Raw genomic sequence first — 18914 nt, 5'->3', positions numbered from 1 at the left:
TTAGTCGGTTTAACATCTATCTTCAGCTCAGGTCATGGTCCTGGGGTCCTGGGCTGGAGCCCCACATCAGGCTCCCTGCTCGGTGGGGAGCCTGCTTCTTCCTCTCCCTCTGCCCCTCCCCCACTCATGCATGCTCTCTCTCTCTCTCTCTCTGTCTCTAAAATAAATAAATCTTTTTAAAAAAGATAAAGAAGAAGAAGAAGAGGATCATGCCAGGGGCACCTGCTGGCTCAGTCAATAGAGCATGCAACTCTTTATCTCAGTGTTGTGAGTTAGAGCCCCACATCGGGGGGTAGAGAGTACTTAAAAAAAAAATCTAAAAAAAAAAAACAAACAAGAAGACTATACCAAGCTATAATTCCACCAATGGAATATCTGTTTCCTGGTTATTAGCAAGTTTTTGGTGAATTCCTGGTTATTAGCAAGTTTTTTGTGAATCAGAATAATTGAGTGTATAGATGTTGAAGTCACAGGGGAGGGAGGGACGAGACCCATGAAACATGACCACTACTGTCAGGGCGCAAATCCTGGCTTTGACACAAGGCAAGTTATCTAGCCCTTCTGTGATTCATTTTTCTCATTTATAAACGAGGGAGAATAATATTACCTACTTCAGACAGTGACTGCTGAGATCAAGTGAATTAAAATTTAGAACACCTAGAACAATACCTAGCACATAAGAATTCAATAAGAGTTCATCATTGTTACTATCTTTATTACATCCCCACATTACTACTGAAATAAAACATCTTTTCCAGATGCTCATTTCCATTTTTATTTTCCGCTATGAAATGCCAGTTGTTCTGTGGGATTGTTTGTATTATCGAGTGTTAGAAACTATATATTATACATATTCACACTTGAATGTTAGAATGTTACCTATGGCTTTGCTTATGGTGTTTTCTTACACAGATTTCTTATTAAGTTTGTATTTTTTACTATTGTCAATTCTTTTTTTTAAGTGATTTTTTAAAAAGATTTTATTTAGGGCGCCTGGGTGGCTCAGTGGGTTAAGCCGCTGCCTTCGGCTCAGGTCATGATCTCAGGGTCCTGGGATCGAGTCCCGCATCAGGTTCTCTGCTCGGCAGAGATCCTGCTTCCCTCTCTCTCTCTCTCTCTGCTTCCCTCTCTCTCTCTCTCTCTCTGCCTGCCTCTCCATCTACTTGTGATTTCTCTCTGTCAAATAAATAAATAAAATCTAAAAAAAAAAAAATAAAAAAAAAAGATTTTATTTATTTATTTGACAGAGAGAGAGAGAGAGAGAGAGAGATCACAAGTAGGCAGAGAGGCAGGCAGAGAGAGAGAGGGAGAAGCAGGCTCCCCACCGAGCAGAGAGCCTGATGCAGGGCTTGATCCCAGGACCCTGAGATCATGACCTGAGCCGAAGGCAGAGGCTTAACCCACTGAGCCACCCAGGCGCCCCACCATTGTCAATTCCTTAAAAAAAAAAAAAAAAAAAAAGTTCATCATACTTTTTTATAGATTTGATTTTTGTAGTCCTGCTCAAAAAACTGTTTTCTACTTTGAATTTTAAAAATGTTTTCCTTAATTTTCTTCAGATGTTTTTGTGATTTTGTTTTTTCATCCCTAATCTTTAGTATATCTGGAACTTGTTGTTGTTCATGGCATGAGGAAGAGAAAGAATCAAACACTGTATCTCCAAAACCAATAGCCAGGTGCCTCAGCGTCACCAACTAAATAATCTAGTCTTTACTGACTAATCTGAAATGTCACCTTTATTTTATATTAAACTTCCCTATAAATACAGGTTTCTTTCTAGATTTTCTTTTCCATTTCATTAATCTCTGTGTCTATATCTATGTCAACACCACACTGGTTTAATATTTGTTTAGAATATTAAAATTATATGCCATGTGTTTTAGTTTAATGATTATTTGTAATTAATAAAATACATCAAGTATACAATATGTAATATATTAGCTGTATAATTATATGACACAATATGTTTCATATTTGAGTGGACAAATTCTGACCTTCTTTTTCAAAGTAATCTTGGCTATTCTCATGCAATTTCTCCTCCAGCTGAATTTTAGAATCATCCTGTCAAGTTCCGTAAAAAAAAAAAAAAAAAAAAAAACAGAAATGAAAAAACCCAAACTATTGCGATTTTGCTTGGGGTTATATTTAGATTAGATTAATTTAGGAAAGAATTGATGTATTTGAGATATTTAATGTCTTCACTTAAGAAGACAGTAGCAGGGGGCGCCTGGGTGGCTCAGTGGGTTAAAGCCTCTGCCTTCAGCTCAGGTCATGATCCCAGGGTCCTGGGATCCAGCCCCGCATCGGGCTCTCTGCTCAGTGGGGAGCCTGCTTCCTCCTCTCTCTCTGCCTGCCTCTCTGCATACTTGTGATCTCTTTCTGTCAAATAAATAAATAAAATCTTTTAAAAAAAAGAAGAAGACAGTAGCAGGTTACAATTCTACCAATGGAAAATCTGTTTCCATATACGGTCTCCATTTTGGCTCTCAGCAAGTTATCTGTAAATGAGGATGGTTAAATGTGTGGATGTTGAAGTCAGTGCTTGGGAACAAATCCCAAGCACTAGGTTTGTCTCTATTTCTTCAAGGCTTTATCTTCTTCAGTAAAGTAGTGTGCTTTTATTCCATTAGAAGTAGAAGTCTTGGGGCGCCTGGGTGGCTCAGTGGGTTAAAGCCTCTGCCTTCGGCTCAGGTCGTGATCCCGGAGTCCTGGGATCGAGCCCCGCATCGGGCTCTCTGCTCGGCAGGGAGCCTGCTTCCTCCTCTCTCTCTGCCTGCCTCTGCCTACTTGTGATCTCTCTCTCTGTCAAATAAATAAAATGTTTAAAAAAAAAATAAAAAAAAAGAAGTAGAAGTCTTGCACATTTCATAATAGATCCAGGTGTTTTATCATTTTATTCCTGCATGAACAGAATGCCTTTTCTATCATATATTCTAAGTGGTTATTACAGATATGTCTGAGAGCTATTAATTTCTGCACGTTGATACTATATCCAGTCACTTTATTCATTCATTCATTCATTCATTCATTAATTTACTTAGAGAATGCAAGTGGTGGGGAGGAGAGGAGGAGAGAGAGAGAGGGAGAGAGAATCTGAAGCAGGCTCCTCACTCAGCGCAGAGCCTGACATGAGGCTCAGCACCCCGAGATCAGGACCTGAGCCGAAATCAAGAGTCAGACGCTTAACTGACTGAGCCACTCAGGTGCAAACCTCACCCCCGCCCAGTCACTTTATCGAGTTATCCTACTAGTCCTAACATTTTCATCAGTTAATTTTCTTAGATTATTTAAGTAGGTGATCCTGTCTGCAAATAATGGGAGTTTTGTCTCTTCTTTCCAGTATTTATAGCTTCCAGTGACTTTTCTAGTTGCATCGGCTAAGACTTCTAATATAACGTTAACCTAATACAGAAACCTCTCTAAAAAGACAAATTACCCAGTCCTATTCCAGGCTGCTGAATCAGAGTCTTTAAAGGAAGGGATCTAGGCATCTGTATTTTATCAAACTTACAGCCAGCTCTACTATTTGTAACCATTGATGTAAAAATAATTTGAATAGCTAGAAACCTAATTTTATACCTAGACTAGCTTATTATCTCATTTTATTGCACTGGTACAGATGCAACCAAGAAACATTTGTGTCTCAGTGGATTCATTCATTCATTCATTCATTCATTCAGTAAATGTTGACAGAACACTGTTAGGTGCCAAGCACTGTTTGGGTGTTAAAGATACACAGATTATTAAAAGTTTAAAGGAGAAATTTGGGGATAAACTTCTATGTCATTTATTTTCCAGAAATCTTTTTTTTTTTTAAGATTTATTTACTTGAGGGGCGCCTGGGTGGCTCAGTGGGTTAAGCTGCTGCCTTCGGCTCAGGTCATGATCTCAGGGTCCTGGGATCGAGTCCCACATCGGGCTCTCTGCTCAGCAAGAAGCCTGCTTCCCTCTCTCTCTCTCTCTGCCTGCCTCTCCGTCTACTTGTGATCTCTCTCTGTCAAATAAATAAATAAAATATCTTTAAAAAAATATTTTAAGATTTATTTACTTGAGAGAGAGTGCGTGTGAGTGGAGGAGAGGGGGAAAAGGGAGAGAATCCTCAAGCAGACTCCCTGCTGAGCACAGAGCCTGATGCAGGGCTCAATCCCAGAACACCAAGATCGTGACCGGAACCAAAATCAAGAGTCAGATGCTTAGCCAACTGAGCCACCCAGGCACCCCAATTTTCCAGAAATCTTTTAAACTGTCTAGCAGTGCTGGGCTGAGAGTAAAATAAGGAGGGCACATGCCTCAGTCCCAGAATTTAAGGGGCACAGAAAAGCTCAGTAACCAAGTAAGTAATACTGTGTTGCAGTGTTTATAAAAGTCAAAAACTTTTTATAAAAGTAAAAAAAAAAAAAAAGTCTGTGCTGAACAAAATATCAACACTTCCAATATAAAACAAGATCCAAAAGGAACAGATTGTGGTGAGGTGAGTGAGGGCTCGCCATGCAAGGGCAGGGTCTTATCCTACCTTTATTTAAAATTTTAAAACTTTGTTCATCCTAGAAGTGTTGCATTAATTTTTATTTTTAGAAATATTGCATTTTTAGAAATATTGCAATATTTCTAAAAATTCTTTTGTGAATAAATATATTGCTCATTGCGCTTAGGGAGCTGGGATTTTGGACGCAAAGGGCTCGCCTCAGTTGGTCCCCTCTGGTCCTGCGACTGTGGTCTTATTTTTTTATCACACTACTAACTTCAGGCACCAGAGTAGGGTTTGGCGCCACCAGGGGGCGCACAGGGGCGGGTACACAGGCTCCTGGAACTCCTTGCCCTATCAAGGCAGAGAGAGCAAGGAAGATTAAAGAGAAAGGCAAACAGTTGCCTTCTTTTCTCTTGTTTTCTTCCATATCCATATATTTGCTTAAGTACTTGCCACCTTTCTTATGGCTGATTGTTCCAAAAGGAAGAGCCTGGCAGGGCCAGGACTCGGGAGGGCAAGGGAGCCCTAGTCTGGACAGCCTTGCAAACGCCCCCCCTCCCCTCACCTTCACTGCAGGAAATAACTTCAGGGACAAATCCGCAGAACTGTTGTGCCAAGCCTTGTCGGTAAGAAGTGAGGGGCGGGTGCCACTGAGAGCCCTCTGGGCCATGGCCCTGGGCCATGTGGGGGGCCTGGCGGGTGGCTCTGGGCAGAGAAGAGTGAGTTCCACCCAAAAGTCTAGGGAGCTGGTGAGGATCTGGACTCTGCCGAGCCTGACAACAGCCACGGCAGCAGCAGGGCTGTTTGGAGGGGACGAAACCCTCCCAGGGGTAATCAACTGTTACAGAAAATGCGCAAGAGAATATCTTCCGTCTAAATGCTCTGGTCCACTCAATTTTTGGTGTGTGGGAGCCCTCCATCACACGGCCCTGAGATGAAAGAGGTATTTGCAGCCATAGAGAAGACAAAAATCACCTCTCTACACGGTTTCTTTCTCCAGGCCAATTACCAAATCAAGACACTGGATCTCAGCCACAACCAGTTCTCTGATAAGGGAGGAGAGTACGTGGGCCAGATGCTGGGTGAGTCCCCCACCGAGGGAAGGGTCCAGCAAAGGAGAGGCACTTGGCAGAAGGTTGGTCACCTGTCAGGGCTGCATCCCCCTGTTTTTTATGGTTATTGAATGTTCAAACCATAAAGTGATGGAAGCCACACCCCAGACATTTTAAGTGGAGCCGACATCTGAATGTGGGTAATAACACTTTACAAAGATCAGAAAAACATACGAAGGAATAACTTGCTAAACTCAGGGAGGCTAAGGGTGATTAAATAGGCACAGCAGGTAAAAACTGTAACCAAAATGATTCATTTGTTTGACAACGATAAGTTTAAAACTTGCCTCTGATAAAAGATGTTATGGGACAATGTGAAAAGACAAGCAACAGAGAGCACACACTTGCAGCATCCTATCATATACAAGATTTGTGTTCAGAATATTGATAAAAGATCCTACAGATCCTTGGACAATGATGAACACTCCCAGTAGAACAATGATCCTACAAAAAGCCAAATGCCTAAACTCTCTAGCAATTAGAGAAATGCAAAATAAAACAATGAAAAGATCCCCCTTGTCCTCTACCAAAGCTGCAGAAATTTCAAGTTAGAGAATACCTAGTGCATTGAATCCAGGGGAGAAATAAGAACTCTCTGAAGCTGCCAGTTTGGGGGAGCAGTTTGACAGTATCTAGTAAAATAGAAAATGTATATATTCCATGATACAACAGTTCACCGGTGCATGTCTCAGCGACGCTCCCACGCGTACATAGAGATGTCTGAGGAGGCTCACTGCAGATTTGTTATAAGAAAAAAAAGAAAGAAACTAAATGTTCATTCCTAGGGGAAATGAGTGGAAAACGGCATCACCGTTGGCGGGAGAGATGCTACTCTAGGTGGGGTGGCGAGAAAAAGCCCCACAGGGAAGGTGGCTTTTTGTTGAAACCTGACTATCAAAGAAGAACCAGGTTCTGGAAGCTCAGCATGCCAGGCGGAAGGAGCAGAGCCTGGCAAGTCTGAGGAAGGGGGGCGGTGGGACTGCGGCAGAGCAGGCAGGGGAGAGGGGAGGAGAGCGGGCAGGGGAAGCGAATGGAAGGAGGAGGTCAGCGCGGTGGCCTGCCATTGCTCAGCCGGGGCTTGGTGGGCTAAGACATCCATGAAGTCGTGTTCATCATCACATTCCCCATGTGATGGAAGTCGGCGCAGGTTGTTAGCATCGGGGAGTGACACGGCCGGCTTCGCAGTTTAGAGGAACTGTTTTGTGAAGTTTATGCAGTTTTATGAAGAACACAGCTGAGGACAGCCAGACTCTTTTTTTTTTTTAAGATTTTATTTATTTATTTGATGGACAGAGATCACAAGTAGGCAGAGAGGCAGGCAGAGAGAGAGAGGAGGAAGCAGGCTCCCCGCTGAGCAGAGAGCCCGATGCGGGGCTTGATCCCAGGACTCCGGGATCACGACCTGAGCTGAAGGCAGAGGCTTTAACCTACTGAGCCACCAGGCGCCCCGACAACCAGACTCTTAAATACAGAGAACAAACTGGTGGCTGCTGGGATGGGGGTGGGGGGCACGGGTGAGCTGGGTGGAGGGAATTGAGAGGTACAAATGGCCAGTTATAAAACAAGTGATGGAGATGAAAAGTATAGCATAGAGAACATTGTCAATAGTATCTTAATGGTGTTGTCACTATGGTGTCACTATGGTGACACTTGCCATAGTGAGCGCTAGGTAATATATAGAATGGTTGGATCGATACGTCATACACCTGAAACTAACATAACACTGTATGCTAATTGCACTTTAATTAAAAAGAAAAAATGTAAGAAAGGTCAGTTAGGAGACTAATACTGCAGTCCAGGCAAGAGGGGACCATAGCTGGAGCTGAGAGAAAAGGTAGTAACAGAGGGGAGTGGAAGGATCCAGAATGGACTTTGGAAGTAAAGCCAAAAACACTTGCAGATGTGGAGAATGAAGGAAAGGGAGTGAGAAAGATACATGCCTGGTTATTTTGTTTCAGGAACTGGTTGGATGGTGGTGCCATTTACTTAGAAGGGGAAACTCAGGGAGTAAATATTATGGAGGGATAGGAGTCAGGAGCCAAGACTTCCGTTTTGGTCATGTGATGTTTGCCATGTCTGTCATCTGCAGTGAGACATGTAGTTTGCTACATGGGTTTAGAACTTGGTGAACAGGTCAGGACTGGAGATCTGGACCTGGGAGTTAGAGGCATTGCAATGTATTCAAAACCATGGGGCAAGATGAGATCATCGAGGCAAGGAGTGTGGATGGAGTTAAGATGATGGCCATTGGACCAGTCTGACACCTTCACGTGTCCCAGAGGGGGAGGAGGAGCCTGAGCAGGAGTGGTCAGCTAAGTAGGGGGAAGTGAGGTATCAACAAGCCAAGTAAGGGTTGCTTTCAGGAAGGAGAAAGTGGTCTCAGGTGGGTCAAGTGCTGTGTAGACATCAAATAAGATGAGGTCAGAAAAGTGACTACAGGACCCGGCAGCATGAAGGTAATTGGCGACCTTGATGAGAGCTGTGTTAGTGAAGGATGTGAGTGTGAGGATCTGACTAGAGAAGGCAGAACTGAAAATGGGCTGCAAAGAAGTGAAATGGCAATGTGGGCACTTCCAGGAGCTTCTCGGAAACGAGGCTGGGGCAGAAAGATGGACATGGAGGCAGGAAGGCTCGTAATGTTGGAAAATACTCATAGGAAGGAAAGAAGAAGATATGGGTCGTGAGAAAGGAAGAGGAGGTAGTTGCAGAACAGAGTCCTTGAGAAGGCCGACAGAGGAGCTTTGGGGAAGCGAGACAAAAATAAAACCAGATGAAATCAGAGAGGGAGACAAACCATAAGAGACTCTTAATCATAGGAAGCAAACTGTGGGTTGCTGGAGGGGCGAGAGGTGGAGGGATGGGTAACCGGGTGATGGGCATGAAGGAGGGGACGTGATGTCGTGAGCACTGGGTGTTACATACAACTGATGATTCACTGACCTCTACCTCGAAACTAATAATTCACTGTAAGTTAATTAACTGAATTTAAATCAGAAAAGAAAGAAAGAAAATGCTGGCAGCCATGGAGTGAAGAACAAAGGGGTAGGGATAGCCTCTGAGAAATGTGTTGAGAGAGGGAGGACCCAGAAAGTGTGTGCTCGAGGTGACAGATGTGGGGGGCGGATAGAAGGGGTAGGGAGTGGAGGAAGGTAGAACTCTCCCATGTCACTGCTGCCACCTGCTCAGTGAGGTGTGAACGACATCTTCCCCAAAAGAAGGGTCCAGGCCGATAGGTCAGAGGGGAGGAGCATAGTGCACCAGCCTTGTGGGGCAGTTTGAGTCCAGCTGAAACATGATGTTCAAATACGTTAAAACTAAATTTTAGGGGCACCTGGCTGGTTCAGTTGGTAGAGCCTGTAATTCTTGATCTTGGGGTTATGGGTTTGAGCCCCATGTTGGGTATAGAGATAACTTAAAATTGTTTTTAAAAAACTATAAATTTGGGGTGCCTGGGTGTCTCAGTTGGTTAAGTGCCTGCCTTCACCTCAGGTCATGATCTCGGCATCCCAGGACCGAGTCTCGCATAGGACTCTCTGCTCAGGAGGGAGCCTGCTTCTCCCTCTCCCTCTGCCCCTCCCCCCTGCTTGTGTGCACGCTCTCTCTCTCAAATAAATAAATAAAATATTTTTAAACAATAAATAAACAAATAACCCTAAATTTTAAAACAACTTGAAAGTGAGACAGACTCCTGTTGTATATGAGCTTTTTAAAAAATATTATTATTAAGGCTGCCAGTGATTCAGTGATTGTCATGGGATAGACGTCCTGCTAGACGTTTTACATCGGTTTTCCCCCAAAACCTTGTATGGGTTACTACCTCCAATTTCACAGCTAAGAAAACAGAAGTAAGGGAAGAATAAGGAGCCCACTCAAGGTCACACAGCTCGTCAGGAGTGAGAACAGAAGTCACATTTAAATTGTGTGGTCATCGAAGAGATGCAGGTGTACGAGGCACAGTAAGGGAGGGAACTGGCAGAGAAGAGGGAGTAGGGATAAGAAGAGAATGAAGGGGGGAAGTTTGTTCTCAAAACGGTGTAAGGTATTGGGTATTTTACTCAAAGTCCGTCCTGGGGGTTGACCCAAGAGACAATCAGTACACAGCGCCCTGACCATGGAAAAGAACATCGAGTAGGACATTTTCCTGGGTCTGAGGGTGAAGGCCCTCCCTCCGGCCCAGCCAAGTTTCAAGGGTTCTTCAGCCCCTTTTCAACGGTGTCCTCAGCATAGCCGCCCTCCCCCAGTACAAATAACCATGATCACGAGTTTCAAGAGGATGTTTTCCCAACCCTAGGTAGCACGTAAGCAAAAATATTTTTTTAAAGATTTATTGATTGATTTTAGAGAGAGAAAGAGCTGGCGAAGGGCAGAGGGAGAGGGAGAGAGTCCCAAGCAGACTCCCCTGCTGAATGCAGAGCCCAAAGCAGGTCTCGAACTCACGACCCTGAGATCATGACCTGAGCTGAAACCAAGAGTCAGACGCTTAATAGATTGTGCCACCCAGGCGCCCCCAAAATATTTTTAAGTTAAAAAAAAGTACAACTTCTATGCAAACCAGCTTCTAGATAAGCCTGGTGCCTCACCACTTAGAACTGATGGTGTCCCTAAAGCTTTCCGGAGCCTCCTCTGCTCCGTAGTTCTCCAAGAAAAACACATCACGTGATGCAATAGGCCATCACCGCCTCCCTGTGTAACTACAACCCTTGGGTTCCAACCATCTCAATTAGTTGAATGGGCTGCATTACATCCCGCCAGATGGATGTTTGTTATGTACTTGACCCTTCCCCTGTGAGTCACGAATGTTACTTTTCTAAGTGAGGCCACGGTTAAACACCTGCAAGCATGGGACTCGCCTCACATCCTGCACCGTCTCCTTAGGAAGGGTCTCACAGGTGACATTGCTTGCATGATGGGACACACACAGTCGAAGAGCCAAATATCTGTGACCAGATCACATTTGCCAATAGATTGTAGCCATCTGCTTGCCGCCTGCAGTGTACGAGTGGGATTGTTTGACCGCCTTGTTGCCGGCTTCGGGAGTCCTCTGACAATTTTGTCTTTCGGTGAATAACTCAAACATTATTGTCCCAGTGTCTTACTTCGCATGACCGTTGAGTAGTCCTTATTCCCCGATGTCATGGACATCTGTCAACTCTGAGAATGGGTTCCCTGGGATTTGGGGAACACTAAGATGACTCCCTCCCTCCCCCAGCCCTCAATATAGGGCTCCAGTCACTGGATCTGAGCTGGAATCACTTCCACGTACGGGGAGCTGTGGCCTTGTGCAATGGTCTCCGGGTAAGGCGCTCCCTGGCAGTGGTGTGTTGAGGCCAGTGAGGACGTCCAGGGCCTCCCATCCCGCCATCTCAAACCTCTTCCTCATGACCCCGTGGATGAGCACACCCCATGGTTGAGCTCTCATCCAATGCTTTCCCGTTGTTAGTGTCCCTCCCACAATTCCTGGATGTGCTTTATTCCTTAGTATAAATCCTACTTTGGCAAATGCACCTTGCTGGGGTCTCGGTGGCATCTTTGGGAATACATCAAGAGGGCAGTTTCATTAGAGGGTAGGGAATGACCAGGTCCTGACTCCCTCCACCGGAAGGGATCTGGAAAATTCTGGTGGAGCTCTCCCTCCTGGAGACCACGGGGCACCCAAACTGGACAGCAGCAGGGGAGAGAAACCAGGGCCTGGTGGCTGGTGGAGTCACCCGCAGCCTTGCTGCTGGCGCTGTTCTCTCCCCTCCCTGGAGGTTAATACGACCCTGCAGAAACTGGATCTCTCTATGAACGGCTTTGGGAACGAGGGGGCTACGGCCCTGGGGGAGGTCCTCAGACTCAACAACTCCCTGGTCTACCTAGACATCAGCTGCAATGACATCACCAACGACGGAGTCTCCAAAATCAGCAAAGGGCTGGAGGTCAATGAGAGCCTCAAAGTTCTGAAGGTGAAGTCTTTACTTAAGCTGGGAGCAGGGCGTTTTATGTGTGTGTCCGTGTGTGTGTGCACACGCATTCAGGTGTGTGTGCGTGCATCCGTCTGTGTGTGTGTGTGTGTCTTTGTATGTTGGGCGGGGGCGGCAGGGTGATGGGGTTGCATGTTGCTGGGAGAATTATTGGGAAAATTCACCTTGGGCTTCACAACTCTAATGTCACCCTCTGCTGTCACCTGGCGCATGGGCTCATCTCCCAACCCGTCTTCCTTCCTCCCACCTGGGACTTCGCTCCACCCTGAAGCCAGAGTGTGCGTTTTGAGCATAAGTCTGACTTCCACCCCGACCCACATCTAGTCCCCTTCGGCTTAGATCCCCGCCTGGCTTCCTATGGTTCAGAGCCGGTTCTCTCCTCCCGGCGTGCTTCTCCGGACTCAGTTTACCCCGTGCTCTCCCTTGCTGTCCAACCATGGCCTCAGGAGCTGCTTTCATCTCCCCCATCCCAGGGCCCGGCTCTCCCGACGGCCTTGGCTCAACCTCCCCTGTAATGCTCTCCCGCACTGTTCCCTGCCCCTACCTGAGTCACTGCCCCAGCTCAGCACCCTGCTCCGGCTGCCGTCCCCATGGACCCTCAGATCTCAGCTCACCCCTTCATGCAGAACTTGCCAGGTTCCTCCCTAGACTCTCATTTCAGTGACTTGCTGACTGTCTGGTCACCCCCACTGGTGTGAGAGCTGCACCAGACCAAAGACGCTGTTTTCTTCTGCCCATTATTTTACCCCTTGTACCTATGGACACATAATAGATGCCCAAGGAATGTCCATTAATGAAAGAATGAAAGCATCTTTCATTTTATTTTTAAAAAGATTTTATGTATTGATTTGACAGAGAGAAACAGGGAGAGAGGAAACGCAAGCAGGGCAGTGGGGGAGGGAGAAGCAGTCTTCCCGCTGAGCAGGGAGCCTGATGTGGGGCTCGATCCCAGGACCCTGAGATCATGACCTGAGCCGAAGGCAGATGGTTAACAACTGAGCCACCCAGGTGCCCCTACATCTTTCATTGTAAATTGATTGGCTTATAGGGATGCCTGCCTCTGCTGGTTGCCCCCACCCCCAGCTTGTATGCACTCTCTCTCTCTCTCTCTCTCTGTCAAATAAATACATAAAATCTTTAAAAATAAATAAATACATAGATTGGCTTATAGATGCTAATATCTAACATAGAGGCTCCTGGGCGGGGCGCCTGGGTGGCTCAGTGGGTTAAGCCTCTGCCTTCGGCTCAGGTCATGATCTCAGGGTCCTGGGATCGAGTCCCGCATCAGGCTCTCTGCTCGGCGGGGAGTCTGCTTCCCCTCTCTCTCTCTGCCTGCCTCTCTGCCTACTTGGGATCTCTCTGTCAAATAAATAAATAAAATCTTGAAAAAAAAAAAAGAAGCTCCTGGGCGGTTAGAAAACAGATGACAAAGGAGGCCTTCCATTACCAGTTTCCCTTTCTGGGGCTCCTGCCATGAGGCAGGTGCCTATTAGGGGGCTGGTTTCTTGCCCCCCACGCGGCCCTCCAGCATGGGCTCCATGCGCACCACCTGTCAGATGGGAAAGCCGAGCCTACGTGACCGGCTCAGGCCCTGCAGATCAAGAGACGCAAAGAAGTCAGCCTCGCCTGGCTTCCGGCTACAACCCCAAATTCCTCAAGATGGGAAGGGAGGTGATTCGGGGGGCCACAGATGTGGGGGTGCTGGTGGAGAAGGACAGGAGTTAGACGTCAGTGACAGTGAACTGTCATCTCAGAGGACAAGCACCTCAGCACTGCAAAGAGGAAGCCCGCTTCCCAGCAGTGGAGGGAGCAGGGAGCACCAGCTGGGGACCTCGAGAGCTGGCAGTGAAGTAAGTCCGGCCCGAGCCAGAGGAAGAGTAACTCAGAGAAGAGAGACTGACCAATGCAGCCTGCCTGGGACTCAGCCTCTGTGGAACCATGAAGCCAAGTTCAGAGCACCCGAATCGTAAAAGATTGAAACGTTGCCTCAGCAACATGGCAACGGGGGTTTTCTCTACTTGGTGGGCACTGGTGATTTTAACATTTTTTCTACCTCTCTTTGAATTTCTTATATAATGACCATGGGTCACTGTTTAAACGTTTAAACATATTGTCATGTGTTTAAATATATGTAAAATTCGCTTAATGTTTTAAAATGAAAGGAAAAAGTTTTAAACACAACTTACAACCTACCTCTCAGCTGGGGCGTAGGTGAGAGCCACATGAATCTTGCGCCTGGAATGATCTCCTGTTCTCCACGTCGAGCACGGCCCTCCTTTCCCTACTCTTGGAAAAATAAGGATTTCCCCAGGGAAGTGAGTCAACCAAAGGCTTCTAGAAGTTAAGCTTTACGAAGTCTGTGTTTTCTCTCTCGAGTCCGTCGGAGCCGGGGAAATGCCGGACACAGAGTAGGTGCTCAGGGAAAGTTCTGGCTGCCTCATGAAGACACCACCTGGCAGAAAGCCTTCAATAATAATAACTAACATTCATTTGCTGCTTAGTGGGTACAAAGCATTCTTTTGAATGCTTTGCTTGAATTGATTTATTGGAACCTCAGAGTGGCCCGAAGCAATAGGTAACCAGCAGTCAGGGAATTAATCCAAGGCCAGCAAACTAGGAAGCAGAGCCACTGGGCTCTGTGTTCCTTGCTGTTAACCACTACACCAAGCTTATGGCTCTCAGCTGCCTTGGGATCATGCCCTACGTGTTCAGCTAGGCCTTCATGGTCCCTGTGAAGCTCTGTGGCCTCATTCTTCCGGCTCCTGCTCAAGAGATGTTTGCCATTGCCCAAACACCTCTGCACCTTTGCACTTGCCTACCCTTGTCTACTTTGGTGCATCTCATTCCCTCTTCAGGTCCTGCCCCCACTTCTTCCAGACCAGAAGAATCCCCATTAGTTCTGCAACACTTACCTCAAGTGTCCCCTCCCTGGTGTTGGATGCCCCTTTCCTGGCTTCCGCGGTACCAGGGTGTGCCTCTGTCACTGCCCTCACTGCACTCCTGATGCCATTCATGCGTTTGCCTGCGGCCCCCTCTAGACTGTAAGCTGTAGAAGGGCAGAGACCTGTCCTGTCTGCCTGTGCGTCCCTTAGCACGTTTCCCAGCAACTGGCACATGGTAGGTTTGCTGGCTGGATGGACGGACGAACAGATAGATGGATGAATGAACAGTGAGATGGACAAGCAGATGGATGCCTGGACAAACAGACAGGGAGACAGGTGCTTACAGAGAAGTCTGGGTGGAAGACAGAGATGACAATTTGATGGGAAGTAACAGAAGCCATGCTCTGAGCCAGCCTCTCCTGTCCCCACCTTATCCCCCGCGTCTCTCATCCCTCTTCCCACAGCTTTTCCTGAACCCTATGAGTATGGATGGGGCTGTTTCACTTATCCTGTCCATCAAGAGGAACCCCAAATCCAAGATGGAAGAGATCGACATTTCTGTGAGTGATCAGACGGCGTTTGCTAGCACCAGGGCACACATCAGGGGCACCAAGAGCTCTATCCCTCCCACAAGTGCTCCATGACAAGGTCACTCCTTTTGGGGTACAACTTGGCCCTCTCTCGGGGTCCTTTTAGCAGGAGTAGCCACTGCGTCAGTAACTTCACGGTGTGACGTCCCAGACCGGAGCCCGGGTGGGTCTGGGAGCAGAAAGAGCCGAGACCGAGAAGGGATCCCCAGAATAGCCTTTGTTCACCGCCAGCCCTGCTTGTGGACAGCCCTGGGTCCAGAATGGTTCCAGAATCGCAGAACTTTTAGAATCTGTGTAGTAACACACACATAATCTGTATTTGTATCTCATGACATGGGCCCCCTGAGAGTAGAAGGTAAGGGTTAACCCCCGATAGAGGAGGGAAGCCCGAAGAGGAGACGACACTGGGCCAGGTGTTCTTGCCTGGATCATGAGACAGGTGGTGGCTGGTCCTCCTCTTTACACCGGTCCCCCCGGCCCCCAAGTGAGCTTCTATGCCCCAGCTCATCGGACCACACTCTGGGAGGTGAGTGGAGTGGACTCATGTTCCAGAGCGACCTTAAACACAGTATTGCCGTCCGGGGGCTCACACAATAGAAATGTATTATCTCACAGTTCCGTAAACCAAGGCCCAGGATCCAGGTGTTGGCAGGATTGGCTCCTGCAGAGGACTGTGAGGAAGAGGGTGTGATGCGTCTCCCAGCTTCTGGCCGTTTGCTGGCAATTGTGGATGTTCCTTGGCTTGTAAGAGCATCACCCTGATCTCTGCCTTCAGCTTCAGACGGCACTCTCCCCATGTGCATGTCTGTCTCTGTAACCAAATGTCCTTTTTAGAAGGACACCAGTCACAGTGGATTAGGGCCCACTCCAATGACCTCATCTTGACTCCATCCTCTAAAAAGACCCTATTTCCAAATAAGATCACCTTCCCAGGTATAGGGGATTAGGACTTCAGTATCTCGTTGGTGGGAATACCGTTCAACCCATAACAAGAACTTTTCCTCATCCTTTTATATATAAGGAAAGTGAAACAGAGAAGTTAGGTCACTTGCCCAGGACCACATAGGCAAGCAAGAAACTCAACAAAGGGTAAACCCAGGGTTTCTGCCTCTTACTCTAGAGTTCTATCAAGAGATGGTGTTAAAGTCATGTTGCATTATTTTAACGTCACACATATATGATGTTTTGCCAAGATTTTGAGTATTTAAGCCCAGGCTCCTTGGAACTGAGTAATAAGTGAAATTTGGACTTAGGTTCACCACAGATTATAAAACCCTGGAAAAACACCCCTGCTTTTCTTTTCCCTTTGTTCCCTTCCCCATGCTCCCTTCCCTGGGGTCCACCTTTGCTCACAGTCTGTCTCCTCGGGAGCCTCTGCCCACTGTCACCCAACAGCTCTGGCCTTGCACCGCCCATGCTGCCTTAGCCCCCACTCCACCCTGCCTCTGGGGCATTTGCTCTCCCCCCAAGCCTGCCCCAGTGCAGGCTGGAAGGCATGCCCTCAGGCACTGTCTTGCCATCTGAGGGAACGTTTAGAAGCGGTGCTATTTGGCTAACCCCAGACGGCACACGACGCCACGAGCTGGGATCACCCTGCCCCCTTACAAGCCTTTCAGCACTGACAGGTCTGAATTAGACTTTTCCCTCCCTTTTATCATCTCTCCTGATGTAACTCTAAACAGTGTTGGAACCCCTTCATTGTAGATGAACTTTCTCTAGAATATCTACAAACTGGGATGAGGTAAGCCTTCAGCCCTTAAGCATGGGTTTAATTATCTGAAGTGGCAAATAATTCCTCAGAACCACATCTGAGGAATGAGACGGGCTCACCCAACCAGGGGAGGCTCGCTTGGGACAAACACTGCTTCACAGAACACGTCTTCTCCCATGGCCTATCACCCCGCTCTGAGGGCACTTCCAAAAGGGGAGTTCCCAGTGGGTTTTGAGCCAGGACAGGGTGGTTGGGATGAGGAATCCTCTTCCGGGGCACCTGCTCCAAAGTCCAATATGGTGTAGAAACGGACATTTCAGGGCTTTTGTCTCGGGCGCCGTCTCCTACCCCATAGCTGAGTGTCATCTGTCACACGCAGACACTGAGGCTCGCCCTCCAAGAGCCGAGCAGACAGTGTGGGGCAGGCTTGCAGCCCTCAGCCAGAAGAGCCGATCAAAATCACATGCGAACCTTACAAGTCAAATCACAAGCTCTGAGAACGACGAAGGACTCCAGGCTAGGAGCAGCACTGCAGAACAAGCTGGAAAAGACCCCCCCCCCAAAAAAAAAAAAATCCCCAAACTAAAACCTCTGCTTTTGGCTTGGATGCGCCTGCTGGTCTGAGGGGGAGGAGAGGTGGGGGGGGGGGGGCCTGGGGCGTGGAGATGGTACAGTGGATGGCTTCCTCATGTTGGGTCCCCTCTCTTCCCGCCTCAGAACGTGCTGGTGTCTGAGCAGTTCCTAAAAATATTGGACGGGGTGTGTGCCATCCACCCCCAGCTGGATGTGATGTACAAGTCCGTGCAAGGCTTCTCTGCCAAGAAAGCGCTCCTCCAGTGGACGAACCCCATGAAACTGATCCAGGTGAGCCCTTGCCTTCCTCCCTGAGACCCCAAGGACCCAGAGGCTCCCCTCCCGCAAAGCGTCTGCACAGTCCTCTCTGACAAGGAACGTCTCAGACGTGGAATGTTCCTTGTGGATATTGGTTCCCCCAGCAGTGCTTCCCGGCTCCCCAAGGAAGGGGCCATCTGGGACCTGGCTGTGGGGGAGGGGAGGGCCGGTATTGGAACAGGATGGTTTCTACCAGCCAGGCTCCTCCAACCAAGGCAAGTCACTGTGCTCTCTGAGCCCCAGTATCTTCACGTGGAAAACGGGTAGAACAACATGACTCACCCCAGGAGGGCTATGGAGAGCCAATTCTGTTAAACACACATGAAGGGCTTAGAGCCATGCCTGGCCAATAATAAGCACCCAGCAAAGGCAAGCTCTTGCCAATGACTGGTAAGGATGGCCAAGATGGTCCCCGGGCCCCCCACCCCCGCCGTGGTGAGGACAGCTATTGGATGGCTCTGGCTAAGGAGAGACTCTCAGATCCTTTCTATCTTGTGGCTACCTGCTCCTAGCTCAAGTCTCAGATCACAGGAGGCAGATGGAACCCATGGAAATGAGAAATCAGTTTTAGAGCTGCAAGGACACTCGTCGCGTCTGATCACCTCACAGAGGAGCGTCCAGCGCTGGCTGGTGTTCCCATTCCGGGCTCTCGCTGGACAGGCCCCTGCTGGGTGCACACTGGCTGCTATCTGGGGGTAGCCGATGGGGCCGATGTGGGTCCTGTGGGCTGCGTGCTGCTGGGGAAGCTTCCTGCTCCTTGGTTGGTCTGCTCTGTGCCTTAGCCTCTAGGACTAAATTGAAAAGCTCTGTGTGCAAAATATTGTTGTGTGGAAAGTTCTAGAAGGCAAGGGGGTATCAAGTATCTTCATGAGTCAGATGACATCAGATGGAACCAAGGGAAAACCACAGGAACGGAGTTCTGAGATGCGAAGTGGGGGCCCCACCCTGTGTTTAAAACAGCATAGAAATCTTTAGGAATCTCATAAGAATTCCAGATTAGAGCCCAAATCTGATGTGCGATGGAAAACAGAGTCCTTCCCCTCGGGGTGGGATGGGGGCCAACAGTCTGGTTGGGAGGATGGGACAGATGCAGTAACTTTTCACAGGTATATGATAAATAATAAATGAGTGCCAAAGGCAGCAAATTTCATTCAAGTCCAGAGCAGAGGCCACTGTGGGGTTAGGCAAACAGAAAAGGACACGTCTTGGGGAAGGGCCTTGAAGAGCAGAAAGGATTCAGGTGAGTGACAGCGACAGGGAGGAAGTTCTGGGAATAGGATTCCCACCAGCAAAGGAG

General features: G+C 47.8%; 1 protein-coding gene across 10 annotated transcripts in view; it reads left to right on the top strand.

Moving 5' to 3' along the window:
* Nucleotides 1-18914, top strand: part of LRRC74A (leucine rich repeat containing 74A) — a 45968-nt gene that overhangs the window by 22481 nt on the left and 4573 nt on the right. For 9 of the 10 annotated variants that reach the window (XM_047737393.1, XM_047737391.1, XM_047737389.1 and 6 more), the window contains 6 exons: nucleotides 5045-5094; nucleotides 5469-5550; nucleotides 10790-10875; nucleotides 11331-11525; nucleotides 14890-14985; nucleotides 17444-17590. In XM_047737393.1, the coding sequence (XP_047593349.1) occupies nucleotides 5045-5094; nucleotides 5469-5550; nucleotides 10790-10875; nucleotides 11331-11525; nucleotides 14890-14985; nucleotides 17444-17590 (656 nt within the window). The remainder of the gene's footprint in view (nucleotides 1-5044; nucleotides 5095-5468; nucleotides 5551-10789; nucleotides 10876-11330; nucleotides 11526-14889; nucleotides 14986-17443; nucleotides 17591-18914) is intronic. The other variant, XM_047737395.1, reaches the window with a different exon arrangement.

Source organism: Lutra lutra, chromosome 7, assembly GCF_902655055.1.
Source record: "Lutra lutra chromosome 7, mLutLut1.2, whole genome shotgun sequence".
NCBI lineage: Eukaryota > Metazoa > Chordata > Mammalia > Carnivora > Mustelidae > Lutra > Lutra lutra.
Note: the sequence above shows the minus strand (reverse complement) of the source record. Positions and strands in the feature narration are given on the sequence as shown.